Source organism: Panthera leo, chromosome A3 (assembly GCF_018350215.1).
Source record: "Panthera leo isolate Ple1 chromosome A3, P.leo_Ple1_pat1.1, whole genome shotgun sequence".
In the NCBI taxonomy this organism is placed as follows: domain Eukaryota; kingdom Metazoa; phylum Chordata; class Mammalia; order Carnivora; family Felidae; genus Panthera; species Panthera leo.
In genome coordinates, this window is record NC_056681.1 from 38,829,927 (window position 1) to 38,851,862 (window position 21,936).

The 21,936-nt window shown below is 36.5% G+C and overlaps 1 protein-coding gene across 11 annotated transcripts in view; it reads right to left on the reverse strand.

Moving 5' to 3' along the window:
- TASP1 (taspase 1) overlaps positions 1–21,936 on the reverse strand; it is a 341,560-nt gene that overhangs the window by 214,045 nt on the left and 105,579 nt on the right. For 10 of the 11 annotated variants that reach the window (XM_042931627.1, XM_042931624.1, XM_042931625.1 and 7 more), the window contains 2 exons: positions 11,667–11,786; positions 6,953–7,031 (listed from right to left, as the gene is read on the reverse strand). In XM_042931627.1, coding sequence (XP_042787561.1) covers positions 6,953–7,031; positions 11,667–11,786 — 199 coding nt within the window. The remainder of the gene's footprint in view (positions 1–6,952; positions 7,032–11,666; positions 11,787–21,936) is intronic. The other variant, XM_042931632.1, reaches the window with a different exon arrangement.

The window sequence follows — 21,936 nt, forward strand, 5'->3', positions numbered from 1 at the left end:
TGTTAATGATACATTTATACACTGTAATATGATTGCCACTACAGCAATAATTAGCACCTCTATCCCATTACAGAATTATCATTTCATTTTAGTGACTGAAATAATTAAGTTCCAGTCTCTCAGCAACTTAGATGATTATAATAATCATCATCTGTCTTAATTTTAATTTGTCTAGTAAGCACTTATTAAGTGCAAGGCCCTATGCCAGGCACTCAGGAAAAACAAATATACCCACAGGTAACCCCTTTTCTCAAGAGCTTATGTCACTGCTTAAGAAAGACTAAAATAAATTGTTATTTTCACCAAAAAAATTAAGAAGCTGAGAATAAAAAAATCTTTTATTGTAGTTTATTAATTGTAGTTTATTAATTCTAAATTATTGTTTTTTCACAGTTAAAATTTTCTAAAATCAGGAGATTCATTTTAATTGATGACATCCTCCTGTGCCTCCTCTCTAGGCTGCAGCTGTGACATAGCACTGCCTCTAGCGGTAAGTAAGCTGTTCCAATTGTTGACCCTTCAGTTGAGTTATGTGCTACGTTGAAACTACATGTTTTGAGTTTACCTGTCATTTACCATGGGTTCAAAAGGAGTATAGTATGATACAGAATTGAAACAAAAAGTAATTAAAAACATAGGAAGGCATGGAAACAGCAATGGCACATGAAATTACTATCAGTGCAACAAATATTTCTTGTTGGAGGAATGCCCCCAAGTTGTATATTTTCTTGTAAAGCAACAACCATGTGTTAAGTGATGAGAAAGAAGAGTGTCATTCGATGATTGGCAGTCTCCTCCCCCCACCCTCCAACACCCACCCCTACTTAATATATGTATCTTATATTGTGTATTTTACTCGTGGATATGACATCAAACATATAAGCAACAAAAGCAAAAATCGGTAAGTGGGACCACATCAAACTAAAAAACTTCTGTACAGGAGCAATTCTTATCAAAATAATGCCAGCATTCTTCACAGAGCTAGAACAAACAATCCTAAAATTTTTATGGAACCAGAAAAGACTCCAAACAGCCAAAGCAATCTTGAAAAAGAAAACCAAAGCTGGAGGCATCACAATCCCAGACTTCAAGCTATACTACAAAGCTGTAATCATCAAGACAGAATGGTACTGGCACAAGAACAGACACTCAGATCAATGGAACAGAATAGAGAACCCAGAAATGGACCCACAAATGTATGGCCAACTAATCTTTGACAAAGCAGGAAAGAATATCCAATGGAATAAAGACAGTCTCTTCAGCAAATGGTGCTGCGAAAACTGGACAGCGACATGCAGAAAAATGAACCTGGACCACTTTCTTACACCATGCAGAAATATGAACCTGGACCACTTTCATACAAAATAAACCCAAAATGGATGAAAGACCTAATGTAAGACAGGAAGCCATCAAAACCCTAGAAGACAAAGCAGGCAAAAAAAACCTCTTTGACCTTGGCCGCAGCAACGTCCTACTCAACAGGTCTCAGGAGGCAAGTGAAACAAAAGCAAAAATGAACTATTGGGACTGCATCAAAATAAAAACCTTCTGCACAGAGAAGGAAACAATCAGCAAAACTAAAAGGCCACCGACATAATGGGAGAAGATATTTGCAAATGACATATCAGATAAATGGTTAGTATCCAAAATCTATAAAGAACTTATCAAACCCAACACCCAAAAAAACCAAATAATCCAGTGAACAAATGGGCAAAAGACATGAATAGACACTTCTCCAAAGAAGACATCCAGATGGCCAACTGACACATGAAAAATGCTCAACGTCACTCATCATCAGAGAAATACAAATCAAAACTACAATGAGATACCACCTCATCCCTGTCAGAATGGCTAACATTAACAACTCAGGCAACAACAGATGTTGGCGAGGATGCAGAGAAAGAGGATCTCTTTTGCACTGCTGGTGGGAATGCAAGCTGGTGCAGCCACTCTGGAAAACAGTGTGGAGGTTCCTCAAAAAATTAAAAATAGAACAACCCTACGACCCAGCAATTACACTACTAGGTATTTATCCAAGGGATACAGGTGTGCTGTTTTGTAGGGGCATATGCACCCCAATGTTTATAGCAGCACTATTGACAATAGCCAAAGTATGGAAAGAGCCCAAATATCCATCAACAGATGAATGGATAAAGAAGATGTGGTATATATATATATACAGTGGAGTATTACTCGGCAATTAAAAAGAATGAAATCTTGCCATTTGCAACTACGTGGATGGAACTGGAGGGTATTATGCTAAGTGACATTAGTCAGAGAAAGACAAATATCATATGACTTCACTCATATAAGGAATTTAAGATACTAAACAGATGGATTTAAGGGAAGAGAAGCAAAAAGAATACAAAAACAGAGAGGAGGACAAAACATAAGAGACTTATAAATATGAAGAACAAACAGAGGGTTACCGGAGGGGTTGTTGGAGAGGGGATGGCTAAATGGGTAAGGGGCATCAAGGAATCTACTCCTGAAATCATTTGTTGCACTATATGCTAACTAACTTGGATGTAAATTAAACAACAAACAAACAAACAAACAAAAACAACTTCTGTACAAGAAAAGAAATAATCAACAAAATGGAAAAGCAACCTATGGACTGGGAGAAAATATTTACAAACCATATACCTGATAAGGGGTATAAAATTATGGAAAGAGCCTAAATGTCCATCAACTGATGAATAAAGAAGATGTGGTTTATATATACAATAGAATACTACTTGGCAATGAGGAAGAATGAAAGCCTGCCATTTGCAACAATGTGGATGGAATTGGAGGGTATTATGCTAAGTGAAATAAGTCAGTCAGAGAATGACAGATATCATATATTTTCACTCAAATGTGGAACTTGAGAAACTTAACAGAAGACCATTGGGGAAGGGAAGGGGACAAAATAGTTTCAAGCAGAGAGGGAGGCAAACCATAAGAGATTCTTAAATACAAAGATGAAACTGAGGGTTGATGGGGGGAGGCGGGAGAGACGGGGAAATGGGTAATGAGCATTGAGGAGGGCACTTGTTGGGATGAGCAGTGGGTATTCTATGTAGGCGATGAATCATGGGAATCTACTCCAAAACCAAGAGCACACTGTATACACTGTATGTTAACCAACTTGACAATAAATTATATTTATAAATAAATAATAAATAAATTAAATTAATTAAATTAAATTAAATGATAAGGGGTTAACATCCAAAAGACACGAAGAACTCCTACAACTCAATAGCAAAACACAAATAGCAAGATTAATGCATCAGCAAAGGACTTAAATAGATATTTCTCCAAAGACACACAATTGGCCAACAGGTACATAAAAAGGTGTTCAACCTCACTAATCATCAGGGAATTGCCAATCAAATCATAATGAGACATCACCTCATACCCGTTAGAATGGCTAGCATCAAAAGGACAAGAGATAAATAAAGTTGGTGAAGATGTAGAGATATTCAAACCATTGTACACTGTAGGTGGGAATGTAAAATGGTGCACCTGCTATGGAAAACAGAATGGGGGTTCCTCAAAAAATTAAAAATAGGAGTATTATATGATCCAACAACTCCACTTCTGGGTATTTACCCAAAAGAATTGAAATCAGGATCTTGAAGAGATTTCAGCACCTCCATGTTCACTGCATCATTATTCATAATAGCTGAGATGTGGATACAACCTAAATGTCTACCAATAGATAAATGGGTAAAGAAAATGTGGCATATATGTATAACAGAATATTATTCAGCCTTAAAAAAGAAGGAAATCCTGCCATAGACAACATGGATAATCCTTGAAGACATTATGCAAAGTGAAATAAGCCAGTCACAGAAGAACAGATACCGCATGATTCCACTTATATGAGGAACTTAAAATAGTCAAACTCATAGAAGCAGAGAATAGAATGGTGATTGCCAGGCACTGGGGGGAGGGGGAAATGGGGAGTTGATAGTGAAAATTCATAAAGTTTCAGTAATGAAAGATGAATAAGTTCAAGGGTCTGCTGTACAATATTGTGCCTAAAGTTAAAAATAGTGTATTATACATTAAAAATGTTGTTAAGATGGGGCATTATACATTAAAAATGTTGTTAAGATGGGGCACCTGGGTGGTTCAGTCGGTTGGGGGTCCAACTTCATCTCAGATCATAATCTCATGGTTTGTGGGTTCAAGACCCATGTCCAGCTCTGTGCTAGCAGCTCAGAGACTGGAACCTCCTTCAGATTCTGGGTCTCCTTCTCTCTCTGCCCTCCCCTGCTCATGCTCTGTCTCTCTCTCTCAAAAATAAAATAAACATTTAAAAATGTTGTTAATAAAATAGATTTCATGGTAAGTGTTCTTATCACAATAAAAAAAAATACGAATCAACCAATGTTTTTTTAAGATAATGGTGTACCTTATAAAAGGTGTGACTTCAATTCAATGAAACACAGTTAAGTATTGAATCACTTCTCTGAGCCAAGAAGTATGTTATGTGCCTTACATACGTCTACTTATTTAATATTAAGGTAGATATTCCTACTTTACAAATAACCTCATGCCAGGGTCACAGGCAGTAAGTGAAACAGACTGAACAAGAACGCAGGTATCTACCCTGCTCCCTTCCTAACTAGACAAATTTCCATGATGCAGAACCTTAGAGTTTACACGGTCAGCTCCTGCCACACTACTCTCTCTTCCCCACTCCCCACTCATTCCTCCCTACCCAGTGATGAGAACAAGATGATGGATCATTATCCCTAAGGCTAATGATCAAATCACCTGTGTGGCCTTGGGAGAGCCCTACCCTGACTATAACTATCTTCCCTCTGCCTTTCAATTATTGCCTTACAAGAACTATAAACCTAAAATGTAGGCCAGGTCTCTAAATTTTCTGCAACAGCCTAAGGCACCAGTCTATTTTGGCCAAACAACCAGAATTCTGTGCACCGCCTTTCTTCTGACTTGGTCACCCAACTCTGCCATGTGTTTTTACTGTCAACCTTATAGCAACAACCCCAGGAGAAACAAGTGTGAAGAAATCACACAAAAGTCCCAGGAATGGCAGGAAGTGGAGACTTGCTCTATTTCCCTCAGGCTCTGAGGACTGATGATGATTAGTCCTTAAACTTCAGAATGATATAACATGACAAACTGGGCATCCAAGTTTAAAAGCTGCACTGGATGTCATGAACTAGAAAACCAAAAGTTATCTTTAGTCATATGAAACTATCTTCAACTGATGCAAGATCAACAAAGGAGAAAATATCCAAGGGGAAGGGGAAAAGACCTTAATTTTACAATTTTAGTTTTACCCACCCACTGCACTGTACTTAATAGAATCAAATCGATGAAATGTGTTTCTATTCCAACTTCCACATCACCAATTAAAAGGAGAGAGGAGGACAATCCCAAAGAGATTGAATTTCTTTTCCAAAACGACAGTCAGGCAGGCTTTCAGGATTTCAGCTTAGAGTACAATCCAGGTCTCCTAACATCTAGACAATTAGAGTAACATTTAAACAATGCCAAACCAACTCACTGAATAACCTAATGATCAAAAATAAAGTCCATACAACATATACTGAGTAATACTCCTTTGGGAAAATAAAAATGAAACGTATTATCTACTTCGGACTTCAGTTCGTTCAAATGCCACAATTTTCTATCAACACAGGGCCATACTTAATTATGTGAACAAGCTAATTTCTAAATATCATGCATAGAGATTTCCATGTGCCACCAAAATTAAATTAAAAATTAACTCCTATTATATTATACTCATCTCCTCAAAAATGAAAGAATGAAAACCAATTTTTTGCCAATTATATTAGTATGATTAAGATTCAACATTAATTCATGTTTAGACTTCACCTGATAGATCAGTGACACAAAAAACACCAGGGCACCAAGAGAAAGCACAGAGCGAAATGAAGGAAAGTAAAGAGAGGCCCAAGACTGGAATTGTTAGAAATGGGAAGAGTCTGTGAAGTGAGCCAAGATGGAGCAGGGCAGAGGAACAGGACAAACCAAGAGAGTTCCAGGATCTATGCTATGACAGAAAGGAGAGAGCTGCTTGAAGCAGAGACCACAGAGTCAAGAGTAAGCAGGAAAACAGGACTAGACTGGATTGGGGGTTTGTTAGTATGGTGAAATAGAAACCAAAGTGGCAAGCAACTGTAGAAAGGAAGGAAGGAAAGGCAGCCTGATAAAGCCTGATAAAGCCTGAGGATATTGAGGAGAAAGGTTTAGAACTGTAACTTGAGAGGTAACACAGCAAAGGGGATGATTTTATTTTGTCAACCATGCATATCACCACACTGAGAGAAAAGGCTTCAAGTATACCTACATAAGTACATGAAAACCTGGATCTAGACAACAACTATTCTGCCCATTAACCAACCCCCAACACACACACACACACACACACACACACACACACACACACACACACACACAATTTCTAAATGATAATGACTTCTAATATAGATACAAAAAGAGGACCTACATTTAATTAAAAGTATAGTTAGAGGAATAAATGTCATAAAACATACATTTTGAAATACATCTTATATTTTATGCCAACATTTTAATCAAGAGATTATCTTAGTTTTGAAATGCCTTATTACTTTTATATCTTCTGTGATCTAAATCTGGCACTATCATGAGTCACACTAGGGGGGAAAAAAAATTAAAACTATAATTGTTATAGTTAACTCCAGACGTGTAATGAAAATGTTAGGAAAACATTTATACTGTGATACGTACATTGTGAAACAATTTTTAAAACCTCCCAAATATCAAAGATCTTTCATGCATTAATGCACTTGTCTATGCAATGTCTCAGCACATGCTTTATGTTTACATAAAAATATTGCTTTACGTTTACATAAAAATATTGTTTTCAATCATTAAATGACCTAACAATGTTGAAGTTATGAAATATGGTCATGAAAGCAGCAAATACCTGAGGTACTCACAGCTGTGGAGTAGGGATTATGAGCTCCAGTGTTTTCAGCCCAGCAGCCACATCCATACAGAGCAGCCTGGGAAAAAAGAAAATAGATACATAGAGTATTTCAGAAATATTATATGTAATTACTAGCTTTCAACAGAAGACAAAATCATACCCATCTAATAAAGCCTGGTTTAATAATGATGTATATCAAATGGGAAATAATACCAGAGACTGTGTAAGACCTACCTAAACAATGGTTCTAACACTATCTAAACTATATATTCCAACTATTGTATTAATCTAAAATTTTTCAGAAACAGTAAGAGAAAGTTCCTTAGACTCTCATCAGCAGTAGTTTTGTTCCTTCCTTGAAAAACCTTTCCCCTGTTGCAGTTTGTCAGCGGAATTTCTCTTCTGGCCCCTTGAAATCACCCCCATGGTTGCCTTAAAATAGTGGTTCTGAAACTAGGTATATGTCAAATTGTTTGAGAAGCTTGGTGATAAGAACCATGGTTCCCAGATATTCTGATTCAGTGGTCTGGGGGTTGGCCAATGAATTGCCATTATTAATCAGGGCCCTGTGGTAGGGGGTGGGGCTGGGATGCAGGGGGTCCTCCTGGCATACCCTAAGAAACCCTATTTGGGAGGGTTTTTGCCATGCCTCCCTTAAAGTGGCACAATAGGAACTGCAAACAGTTATTACCAAAGGGCCCAGTATATGCTCACCACTGTGCTAGATTCTGCCAGATATAAAGAAAGGAGGCAAATAGGTCAATTCAAGCTAATCACTTTATGAGGTGGTAGAGCAGATTTATTTGGCCGAAACCACCCATAACACAAATTACTATGGTAAGAACATGACAATTATTCCTATTTTGTTTCTAATAATGCCACCCAGAATGCCTGGATTCACCTCTCCAATTCCACAATGACTTCTCTGCCTTTGGGAGGGGAATCAAAACTGATAACTTTTCCAGTCCTTAGTTAGAAGTAGAATTAGAAATATCTTTTGATAGCCATCCCAGAGAAATAGAAGAAAGACTGCTCAAGAATGCTCACCACCACAAGTTTGGTAAGAATAGCAAACTGAAAACATAGATGTCCATCAGTAAAGAAATGGCTAACTGTTGGCACAGCAATGTGTGGGATTCACTGCAGAGGTTCAAAATAAAGAATTAAAAATTTTAAGAAGATGTTTAGGAACTAAAGAGAAAGAACCCCACACATATTGTCGGGCTGGGAGGAAGAGGAGGAGGAGGAGGAGGAGAAGTCAGCAACAAGCTACAATACACTGAGTATGCAGCATGACTTATCACTGATGGAGAAAAAAATATGTTCCCATAAAAGAGAAAAAAGTAACTGCTATTTCTAGGAGCTTACTTGTAAGGACTGGGGGAAGAAGCTAAGACTGGGAATGCTGACCAGACAGACTTTAGCTTTCTACAGTATTGTATCCTTTTTTATAAGGACTTTAGAATTCATTTGCTTCAATATTTTACCCAGAGCAGGAATTTGTGAACTATTCCTCAAAACTTTGAGATGCACACACACCTATTCCCCTAATCACCCTCCTTGAGAAATAATCCAAAGTCCAAGATAATTGGAGATGAAGTACCCCATGCCATCCCCAGATGTCATTGACAATAACCTTCTTAAAAGTAGAACCAAGAACTGAACACAACACTCCCATGAGACAAACAGTAGGAAATCTATTATAGCCTTAGAAAACACAATGCTTCTAAAATACACAAGACTGTTGAGTCAGAGTAGTAACTGAAAGCCCTATAAAAGTGATTTCAGAATAAAACTAGCAGACTTGTGGGATAAGCCATTCATCTGGTTCTACCTGGGACAGGTGCTAAGTCAGTCAAAGCCTCAGAGAACTTGTCACCTGAGGAGAAGGGCCCATTCTTCCTTCTTTGAAAACCCTGGACATTAGTCCACTGTCCTTTCCATTCCCAACAATTATCTTGACCAGGAACCTGCACCCAAAAATAACAAACAGGGCCACAAGAACAGCTCTTAGAAACCCAAAGGTCATTTTTTTTTTTTTAGAAAAGAAAAAAACACTTATTCTTACTCTTTGTTTCTTCTCTCTAAGCAAATTCCTTTTATGCTACCTCCCCTCAATTTCATGACCTAAAGCTGTCTTCCTTCTTAACCTTCTGATATCAATTGGGCTGAGACAGTGATAGGTCAGATAAAAGAAAGAATCAGAGATTGTTTGTCTCTTATCCACTTCTTTGGATAAAACATAACATTAAGCAGGCCTTAAAAAAAAAAAAAGCTTCCTTCTTTTCAGTAGTAAAATTTCATTAACATTTTAAAAAATATGAACATTCACTACAAACAGGTCATATAAATATTATTATCATCATCATCATTATTATTATTTAATCTTCTTGGGACTTGTTTTCCTTTATAAAATGAGGATTATAAAACCCCAACCTCATAATGTTGTTGTAGGATCACATGAATGAACACACTTGTTGCATGTAGCAAGAGCTTAATAACAGTAGCTATAGCTGTTATTATCAGGGACTGTGATAAGCAACTTAAATGCATTGCATCACTGAATCTTCTAGAACTTTGTTAAGGTACCTATTTATCCCCATTTTACAGTTATGGAAAGTGGAGCTTAAAGACTTTGAATAACTTGTTTATGGTAAAGAAACTGCAAAGTGGGGAGGTGAGATTAGAATAAAGGTTTACCTGACTCCAAAGTTCACACTCTTAACCACTAAAATCAACTGCCTATTTGTGTGGGAGTAGGTTGCCGGTGTGAGGGGAGAGTGGAATTTAATAATTCCTTTCTTGTGTCCCAGTTGTAAATTCTAATTAGTGTTGGTAAGCCAAGCAAGTAAGTTCTAATTCAAATTGCCATTTCACCATCTGAATGGTTGTTATCATATATACAGAGCAGGGTAATTTAAGACTCTTAAATAGTTCACTTGTGCATTTAGAATGTATTTAAAAGCACCTAGTTTCATCATATTTTTTAAAAAGCCATTTTTTTCAATACTTTGCTTGTATATTTTGTCTCTTTCCCTCCTGATTGTCAAGAATGGTTCCTTACTGTCATCTGATGCTTACGTATTTCCAGGTTTATTATATCTCCTCTATCTAAGCAATATAATCCAATTAAGCAAATGCATTTCCCTGTGAAGTACCTTTACTTCTATCCACCACACCTCTTCCTGATTTTCAGCTCCCACAAACTGTGTCTTCATAAACTAGCCAAGTGGCACAAATCAACAAGTTTAAGTTTTACAGAAGTCTTTCTTTTTCCACGACATCCCATGTGTAGTGGCAGAATGGCTACATGATTGTTCAATGAAATATTCCGCTAACATAGTCCATAACTATCCTTGGTTCTGTTGTTGCTATTTTGCTAACTAAAACAAACAAAAAACAGTGAGAAAGCCATGGGAATTGCAATGCAATGAAGGCGGCTAATACTGGCTTTTCTTTCTCCTTCTCCACCAAGGCGTCCAAATCTGATATGCCAAGCTTGGTTCTTATCCCAAATTTGACAAATACACAGGGCTTTATAATGTGGAAAAACACCATGACCAGACAAAGGCTTTTTATAATGAGTTCAAAGCATTGTACATATGTTGAGTAATCATTCCTCACAAATCCCCTTGTATGGTAGACAAAGAGTAGCACAAAATTAATTATTCTTCCCTACCCCTTCCCTCTGCCATGGGACTGTAAGTGGCCTGTAGACTATAAAGGGCATATCAAGGAACATCACTTGGGGCTTTGCAAAGATGTCCTCCATGAATCAGATCACCGGCCTCCAAGCATTCACTCACCACCACGTCCAAAGCAACTGTGATACCGACTCTTCCTCAAATGTGAGGGACAAAGCATACAGAGCATGCCAAGCAGTGCCCTGCGTGTAACATGAGATCCAAGTACTGAGCTTAAGCACAGTCCTTGCAACAACTTTAACAGACTCCATGAGTCATTAGTTCACTCAACAAATATTTATTAAGCCCATAAGTAATGTACCAAATTGGTTTATACTCAGAAAGCTTACTAGATCAAATGGACTGTGAAATCCCATTCTCTGTACAGAACTAAAGTTTGGAGATGGGGGGAAGGAGGAATGGTAAAGAAAATGTGCAAGTGAAACAGGAATAAGCCAGTTACACATAAAAAAGACCCCCCCCTTATATCTAGATTTCTTGAATGGGATCATGTGTTGGTTCCATTGCTGAAATGCTTAACCAGAGGAGGATTTTAGAGGGTCAAAATTTTACTGTTCCTTGAATGGAAGAAATATAAAAATGTAACTCTAAAGTCATTTTCCCACCTAAAAAGCAGGCCACAATATAGTCAGGTAGTGTTTACCCCTAACGAATAGGACATTTGCAAAGAAAGAAATGGAAGATTATACATATTTACTGAATGTATACTAAATATCCAGTACCCAGCCTTTTTGAAGTAACAACATACAGTATTACTGATTGTAAAGATCATAGAGAACTCTATTGCCATGAGATAGTTTTTTTTAGAATCTTGAAATGGTATTTGATGATTTGTATTACATAAATACTAAAACACACACACACACACACACACACACACACACACACCATAATATCATTTATTTTTTCTAAAGAAAAAATGTTTCTACTGGCTTTAAAAAATGATGAGCCAGAAAACTCCATGTTTTAAATTAACAAGCCAGTTTAAAAACCCCATAATTACTTACCTGTCCAACCCTCCCTGGATGCTTCAAGGCCAAGCCTCCACTGGAGACAGCAGCAGCAACGTTCCCTTCGTGGTCCACAACTACAGCGCCCACTGTGTCCAAAGTGCCCGAGTCATTCTCCTGGAGAGCAAGCAGGGCATGGGCACTCACTAAGCACAGTGTGTCACAATTCAATATGACCACATAGCACTTTTCAGTACAATCATGACAGAATTCACCAATCTCCTAAAATTATCTATTATCAAGTTGCCACCAAAACCCTGTTCAAGTCAAAATGTATTTTCTACCGAAAAATCCTGAGCAGAAGCTGTCTTGTTGCTTTTCTCTAATAATAAGCCATGCATGCCTTTCTAAGGGAGAAAGAAAAACACAATCTAATATAAATCAGTGTATAACAGTGCCCCCTAATCTCAAGTATTAAGTTCATGATTGAAAAATCGGTAGAGGAATCTATCCATGGCATAAGTGAATCAATAAATGACATTAACAGTATTTTCTAAAATATTATATACAAATTTCTAAAAGTAATGTCCTCAGCACAATAAATGAAGAGAATGGCATTTACAATCTTGAAGTATACTATGCTACAATTTTCTTTTACAATTCCTTCCTTATGAGAAATTTATGGCCACCTCCCTCCTCTGCTGTGTTAATAATATGCTTGCCAAATATACAGCAGAAAACGGCACATTTCTGAGAGGCATCTTTGTGTTTCTGAGTCTTGTTCCAGGTCACACAGGCTTAAGGCTTTTCACATGTATTCACTATAAGCAGCTGTCTCCTACCTCAAAGATTTCTGGGTCGCCTGTGCAAGACAGATAAACTTTAAAATACTGGATAAAAATCAGAATTATGGGAAGCAGGAAGTAAGTTTCATTAAAAGAAAAACTCTTTTTGTATATTCAAAAGGGAGGCTACTGCAGGTCTTTAGGTTAATGGCAATCACAGTAGTTTTCCTACACTAGAGCACTGGTGTTTAAACTGTGCACCAGAACTCAAGACTCCCACCCTCACTCCCAGCCCCAAGAATGCAGGAAAGAGCCAGGCACAACCCCACCAGGTTCAACAAAAGCAGTTCCTCCTCCTATGCTGTGAACCATACTACTGAGCAAGACTTCATCTGTACTTGAGGGATTCCCAGCTAAGAAGTTTCAGAAATACCACATTCAGGCAATCCCCAGAAAAGTCAGTGACTTCCTAGGACCACCACAGAAGTTGAATAATGCCGAGGGGAGTTCTGAAATATTGGAGACATGTGCAAACAAAAGATTTTTACTTGAAGCAAACTGACAAATCCAGAGGTAGAGCATGCCTCAACAAATATTCCATTAGTTTGTTAGGAGAAGGTACATCTATACATGTACGTTTCTTTGGGCTTTGCTCTAGATTCTAACTCCTTTTAAATATACTGATACGCTATGATATTACTTAAATAGAAAATGTGTAATTGACTGAAATAAGTGCTTTATTCCCACTCTCCCTTTTAACCACAGCTAGGGGACGTCTAGCCAATGGATCCACATGACCATATCCCAAAATACCACAGTTATGCGGGTGGCAGGATACCTGACTTTCAAGGACAGTTCCCCAACCTGACTATAAATTCTGAGGAAGGCCTGATCCACTGTTTCATTTTGCACATAGCAGACATTCAGGCATACTTATTCTTTAATTAGGAGGAAATAGCGCATGTCTGCATCCATGGTGTCACAGAAACAAGCCAAACAAGTGACGACACATGCCAGGTCATTCTAACATCAGGGTCTCAGTCTTCCGTCTCCTTTTCTCAAGATTCAGTTTCATGCAAATCCACAGGATGCCACTATCTTAGGGAAGACTTAACAATAATTAGGTTTGTTCATTTGGTATGGAAGAAGTGAAGTTTATCTTCTTTGGTAGGTAAGATGAAAGTATCAAAGTAAAGAATTGCATTAGACACATTTTATTCCAGGAAAAAAAAAAAAAAAGCGGGGGGAGGGGGGGAATCCCAAAGAGAAATGTACTTTAAGGAGAAACATTTCATTATTCTAAGAAATAATTCCTAAATCTTTATTATACTCTTGCACTTCAACCTCAGATAGAGAAGTGTTTGTTCCTTACCCAAATGCCAAGTCTTATGTCTTCTACAGGAGGCTTTCTCAAACTTTAAGGTACACACAAATCATCTGAGAATCTATTAAATGTAGATTCTGATTAAGTAATCTGGCATTGGTCAAGACTGTATATCTAACAAACTTCCCCCATAATGCTGATGTTGCTGGTTCCTAGAACCTACCTTAAGAAATAAGGTAAGACAGCATCCTACAGGATTCATTTTCAGCCAAATATCTGTTCTACTCATTTTAAGGCAAATAATTTTATGGGCACAAATATACTGAAGGAGAAATTTAAACCACCTAAGACTATCATTATGTCAGCATAAAAGATTTAAGTTCTATCTGGTTCAACTATCAGTTGGTAGCATATCACCATGATCATACCACAAAGAACATAGAGTATTTTAAACTATTGATCTCATACTGTTTTTTTTAGAAATAGATAACTCTCATATGAATAAATATAAACTGTAAAACACTTCCTTAACAACAATAAAGTCAAGAAAGGGTATTAGTTCATTAACTGTGACTTTTGATCCATGCATTCTGTAAAACAGAATTTTACTAAGGGGATACATAATGTATACATAATGATATACATTACTTACAAGACAACTCTCTTAGCATTTCAATCATGATATCATAAACTATGAGGACTCATGTCTAACCAAACTACTATAGAAAAATACAAAATTATTATACATAGATGGATTTACTGTAACTTAGTTTTCAAAAATGAAAAATCAAGCAAAAAATAAAGAATCCTGTTCCAAATTAAGCTAAATATTCCTAAGGGCTTGTAACACCTGCAAAAACCAGAATTACTTCATAAATATTCAAGAATTAGTTCATATATTTCACATTCTGAAAGGCAAATTTAAGGATGATGAAGTAATATTTAAGCATTTTTATGAAGTGTAGATAAATTGAGTGAAAGACAAACACTGGTATTTTGGCCATAATAATTTCACAGAACTCATTTGTACAGAAATGAAATCTTAGAAAGGTTAAAAAACACACAATAACTGTTACTATATAGAGCTACTATTATGCTCTTACACTCCATAAATACTTGAAAGTATATGCACCACATAGGTACACATGCATTTATTGTCCTTGACTGAAACATGCTATTTGCATTATTTTTTTGATAAAATTGTGACTAAAAAGCAACTGTACAGACCATAGTTCTCCTTATAATAAACACATGTATCTAAAGTTGGCACAGAGATTTCATGTGTTATGGAAAACACTGAAATAAAATTTTCTTCAAGTAACCAAGAAACTAGTAACCATTGGTGGGCTTAATGTCAAAAGTTTTTATTATTCTCTGCTCCAAATTGGAGATTGCTATTACACAATTGTGTAAAAATTAAATTAGGTAACACGTGAACTACTTTAAAAGGAAGAAATCTCTTAAAACAAAGTTTACGTACTTCCCACCAGAAAATTATGCCTCTAACCTGCATTCTAACTCAGAAATCTGCCAAGAGACACCATCTATCAGTTACTTATCTCATTAACCTGGTATTTCTTCTACACAGAATTACTCAAATATCAAAGAGCTACAATAAAAGAATAATATCTCAAATATATAAGTGCATCCTGAAATTGGTATATGGTGGAACTATCCTAATACAATAATAAAGACAGAAATATATTTTTTGAGAAGATACCAAACCTTCATAATACACTTTTGTTAGGTTTATGAGCTGTATTATAACTGACATGAGTTTCCACTTGAGCAAAGCAGATGACTGATGCCCTCCATGACAATACAGCAACGGCAGCATAAAGCTTTGCGATCTTTTAGTATCCTAACCATGGAATGATAGCTCTGGCTACAAGAGACCTAGATCTGGCTCCATGTCTATCTTCCACAAACCAGCCCCACAGTGGGCCACTGTAGGTTTAGAGTTTATCAGGTATGTGTAAACAAAGTAGGATTTAGCTAGAATTACCTACTCTCATGTGTCTGGCTTGGCTGAAACCAAGGAAAATGTGGATATAAGAACACCCAATGACCGTTTTCTTCTCTCTTCACCCTTCTGATGCCCAATACTATAAGTGATGTTTCTGTGAACTACAGTCAAGATGTCTATTGTTAAAGACATATAAATGACTAACAGACACATTAAAAATCACTCATCATCATGGAAATTCAAATCAAAACCACAATAAGATATCATCTCACACCTGTCAGAATGGCTAAAATTAACAAATCAGGAAACAACAGATGTTGGCGAGGATGGGGAGAAAAGGGAACCCTCTGACACTGCTAGTGGGAATGCAAACTGGTACAGCCACTCTGGAAAACAGTATGGAGGTTCCTCAAAAAGTTAAAAATAGAACCACCCTATGACCCAGCAATTGCACTACAAGGTATTTATCCAAAGGGTACAAAAATGCTGATTTGAAGGGGCATATGCACCCCAATGTTTATACAGCACTATCCATAACAGACAAGTTATGGAAAGAACCCAAATGTCCACTGACTGATGAATGGATAAAGATGATGTGGTATCTATATAAAATGGAATATTACTCAGCAATCAAGAAGAATGAAATCTTGCCATTCCAATGACATTGATGGAACTAGAGAGTATTATGCTAGGCAAAGAAAGTCAGTCAGGAAAGGATACATACCACATGATTTCACTCATATGTGTAATTTAAGAAATAAAACAGATGAACATAGGGGAAAGGAAGGAAAAATAAATAAGATAAAAACAGACAGGAGTGCCTGGGTGGCTCAGTTGGTTAAGCATCTGACTCTTGATTTCAGCTCAGGTCATGATCTCACGGGTTCATGAGACTGAGTCCTGCATCAGGATCTGCACTGACAACATGGAGTCTGCTTGGGATTCTCTCTCTCCCTGTCTCTCTGCTCCTCTCCTGCTCTCTCTCTGTCTCAAAATAAATTTAAAAAATGAGTAAATAACTTTAAGAAAGAAAATAAAACAAAGGAAAAGAAAAACAGAGAGAGAGGCAAACAATAAGAGACTCTTAACTATAGAGAACTAAAAGTTGATGGAGGGAGGTGGGTGGGGGATGGGCTAAATGAGTGATGGGCATTAAGGAGGACACTTCTTGGGAAGAGCACTGGGTGTTATATGTAAGCGATGAATCACTAAATTCTACTCCTGAAACTAATACTACACCAATATGTTAGCTAACTTGAATTTAAATAAAATCTTAAAAGAAAAAAAGTGTCTATTCTTAAATAATTCTTTATTGTCTTTAACAAATATGCATTAAATATCTATGAAGCACCACATAAATTAGTGCCAAACATATCTACAACAAAGGAAAAAAAGTAAATAATAATTGTTATTTATTTTCTAAATCACTCAACAAAAATAAAAAAAACTTAACAAAAATATTTTTAGCTCAAAATAAAAATAAAGTTAAAAAAGCATGGGTTATGCTCATGGATTGGAAGAATAAATATTGTTAAAATGTTAAACTACCCAAAGCAATCTACACATTCAATACAATCCCAATCAAAATTGCACCAGCATTCTTCTCAAAGCTAGAACAAACAATCCTAAAATCTGTATGGAACCACAAAAGACCTCAAATAGCCAAAGTAATATTGAAGAAGAAAACCAAAGCCAGAAGCATCACAATCCCAGACTTTAGTCTCTACTACAAAGTTGTAATCATCAAGACAGTATGGTATTGGCACAAAAACAGACACATATACCAATGGAATAGAATAGAAAACCCAGAAGAGGACGCACAAATTTATGGCCAACTAATCTTTGACAAAGCAGGAAAGAGTATCGAATGGAAAAAAGACAGTCTCTTTAACAAATAGTGCTGGGAGAACTGGACAGCAACAGGCAGAAGAATGAAACTAGACCACTTTCTTAACACCATTCACAAAAATAAACTCAAAATGGATGAAGGACCTGAATGTGAGACGGGAAATCATCAAAACCCTAGAGGAGAAAGCAGGAAAAAACCTCTCTGACCACAGCTGCAGCAATTTCTTACTCGACACATCTCTAAAAGCAAGGGAATTAAAAGCAAAAATGAACTATTTGGACCTCATCAAGATAAAAAGCTTCTGCACTGCAAAGGAAACGACCAATAAAACTAAAAGGCAACCGACAGAATAGAAGATATTTGCAAATGACATATCGGATAAAGGGCTAGTATCCAAAATCTATAAAGAACTGACCAAACTCCACACCCAAAAAACAAATAATCCAGTGAAGAAATGGTCAGAAGACATGAATAGACACTTTTCCAAAGAAGACATCCAGATGGCCAACAGACACATGAAAAGATGCTCAACGTCACTCATCATCAGGGAAATACGAATCAAAACCACACTGAGATACCACCTCATGCTGGTCAGAGTGGCTAAAATGAGCAAATCAGGAGACTATAGATGCTGGTGAGGATGTGGAGAAACGGGAACCCTCTTGCACTGTTGGTGGGAATGCAAACCGGTGCAGCCGCTCTGGAAAAGTGTGAAGTTTCCTCAAAAAATTAAAAATAGAACTACCCTATGACCCAGTGATAGCACTGCTAGGTATTTACAAGGGATACAGAGTGCTGATGCATGGAGACACATATACCCCAATGTTTATAGCAGCACTTTCAACAATAGCCAAATTATGGAAAGAGCCTAAATGCCCATCAACTGATGAATAGGTAAAGAAGATGTGGTTTATAGATACAATAGAATACTACTTGGCAATGAGAAAGAATGAAAGCCTGCCATTTGCAGCTATGTGGATGGAACTGGAGAGTATTATGCTAAGTGAAATAAGTCAGTCAGAGAAAGACAGATACCATATGTTTTCACTCATATGTGGATCTTGAGAAACTTAACAGAAGACCATGGGGGAGGAGAAGGGGAAAACAAAGTTACAGAGAGGTAGGGAGGCAAACCATAAGAGACTCTTAAATACTGAGAACAAAGTGAGGGTTGATGGAGGGTGGGAGAGAGGGGAAAGTGGGTGATGGTCATTGAGGAGGGCACCTGCGGGGATGAGCACTGGGTGTTGTATGGAAACCAATTTGACAATAAATTATATTAAAAAAATTAAAAAATAAAAAAAATATTATAGAACTGGGAAAAAAAGGCATGGGTTAATCATGCTCTTAAGGGGTTTTAATATTCTACATTACAGCTTTAATTATAAATTCATACCATAACAAAGTTCCAGAGGATTACCTAAAGTTCCAAACTCTCAAAGACCACAAAGGGCAATGCTTTCCAAATGGCAGAATACTTACACAGTGTTCTAAGGCTCGCAACATTCAAGGTAAAAAAAAAAGCAATGATTTTAATCTTGGTTTTTAAAATAACATTTCAATTAACTATAGTAAGGTGTGGGTTTTTTTTGTTGTTTTTGTTTATTTGTTTTTTGGTTTTTTTGTTTTTTGTTTGGTTCAAAATGGAACAGTTTGAGAGCCTCGGTGTGCATGTTGAGTGATCATGTATAAGTGATGGAAAAGCCCAGATGAACATACTCATGACTTAACTTATTACACAGCTGAAGAGTAAAAACCACAAGGGGAGTTCCACAGAGCTTTAAATCATTTTTATTCATATTCATATGCTACATAATTAAAATTATTTTATACTTTTAATGAACCACTGGTTAAGGAAAGTAAACGTAAGATATACTGAAGTTGAAATAAAAATTGAGGAATTTAAGAATGATAATTCTGACAAAGCCCTTAGATAATATTAGCTAGATCATTAAATTGCATCCATCTGATCAACATGCTTAGAGAATCCATCTCAATGACTTCAAATATCAGTTTAAAAATATGATGATGAATATATCCAATTTGGCTTCTTATTTTTCTGGAATAAATATTAATCACAATTTTTAAATTTTAAATCAAAAATTTTTAATCCTAAATTAAATATACACCCAGAATTTAAACCTCTATGTACTTACCCAAGAGAAATCAAAATATATATGACAAAAGACTTGTCAAAGTGTTCATAGCACTTTTAACTGCAATAGCCAAACCTGGAAACAACACAATGCCTACCTATCAAGAGGGTAATGGGTACACACATTGTGATACAGGCAGTAGGGAAGGAATGCCCAGCAATGAAAAGGAACTAGTGATACACACAACAGTATGGATAACCTTTTAGACATATGCTGAATCAAAGAAGCTGGACACAACAGAGTACATAACATATGATCCCATTTATATGAAGGTTCAGAAAAGGTAAAACTCCTCTATGGTGAAAAAGAATCAGAAAAGTGTTGTTTTAGGAGGCAAGGTTGACTATGAAGGAGCATGAGAAAATTTTCTGGAGTAATGATGTTTTATATTTTGATAGTGGTATGTGTTACATGGGTTTATAAATGTCAAAATTCATCAAAGATGAATTAAGATGTGTGCATTGCACTGTACATTAGTTTTACCTTTAAAAAAATCAATAGCAGATGTATTTATCTAAAAGTACACAATCAAGAATTCAAAAACCAAGTCATGAACAAATTTTCTAATTTTTTCCTAATATTATAACACATTTATATTTATGTTTATATAACATTTAATACACATTTGATTACAATCAATTTTAAGTAGTAAGTATTTTAAGTAGGGGGAGAAGGTGATAGAAAACATCAAAGAGGTGGTAAAAAAAATATATATATATGGATGAGAGAGTCTAGCAAATGTCCAACTGGAAGGAGCAGACAAAATAATGAAAGAAAGAAAGCTAAAATTTCCCACAACTGCTGAAATATAAGAATCCAGATCCCCCAGAAGCCACAAAAGGAAAGGAGCCAGATAGAAAGAAAAGATCACCTACAACAGAATGAATTTCCCGAACCCCAGTGAAAGCCAGAAGACAGTGGTACATCTTCAAGGTACACAGAGAAAAGGAACTATAAACCTAGAAGTAGGTGCCCAACAAGATTACCTTTTAGGAACAAAAATAAAATAAAGGCATTTGTAAATGAATAAATAAAATGAGGTTACCACCAAGAGATCTGCACTTAATGAAAGCCTGAAGGACCATTCTTTTTAATACTACAAGCTGCCCTCCATGGAGCATGATTAATACTATATCCTCTCTACCACTGACTCACGAGCACACCTAATCTCCCTTTCTTGGCTCAACTTTATTTTTTTTCCATAATATTTCAACATTGTCTAAACTGTACAATTTATTTTTGCATTATTTAAATTCCCAATCTCACCCACAAGATTGGAAGCTCCACAAAGGCAGTAATCTTTGTATAGTTTATTCACTAAAATTTGCTAAGCACTGAGAAAAGTACTTGACATCTCTTAGGTATTCAATAACTATTTGTTGAATGGATGCATGAATAAACAAGTGAATTATATACTTCAAGAGAATGAAAATAATTGCTGTGATCTGAAGGTCTGTGTCCTTCCAAAATTCACATGTTGAAATCCTAGCTGCCAAGGTGATGCTATTAGGAGGTGGGGCATTGAAACACAGCAGAGCCCTCATGAATGGAATTAATGCCCTTCTAGAGAGGCCCTTGAAGCTCCCCTGCCCCTTGGGCCATATGAGGTTACAGCACAAAGATGGCCATCTAGAAGCAGGCCCTCAACAGACACCAAATCTGCCTGGGGCTTCATGTTGGACTTCCCAGCCTCCAGAATTGTCAGAAGCAAATTTCTGTTGTTTATAAGCCACCCAGTCTATAGTATATTGTTAGAGCAGCCCAAACAGACTTAAGACAATAATCCAAGTAGGACAGTCAGACATGAAAGAAGGAATACGTAAGCAAATGAAATGGCAAAACTGATGTAAATCAAAACTAATATTATCTTTAAAAATAATAATAACATGCTATTAGAATGTCAGGTTGGGTTTTAAAATATGGCTACATGTTATTTATAAGGGATGTGCCTAAAGCATAAGGATATGGAAAAGTTGAGAGTAAATGGGGAAGAAAGTGATATACCAAACAAGTACCAATCAAACATAAGCAAAGTAAGTTTTACGACAAAAGGTATTAATAGTGACAGAGTCTCTACATCACAAATGCTGAAAGTTTAACTGCACCAGATATAATTAGAGATACAATAATTCTAAATTTGTATGTACCTAAAAAGAATAGCCTCAAATGTACGTAAAGCAAAAGCACACCAACAAGGAGAAAGCAATAAACCATACCTCATGATGAGATATTTCAACACATTTCTCT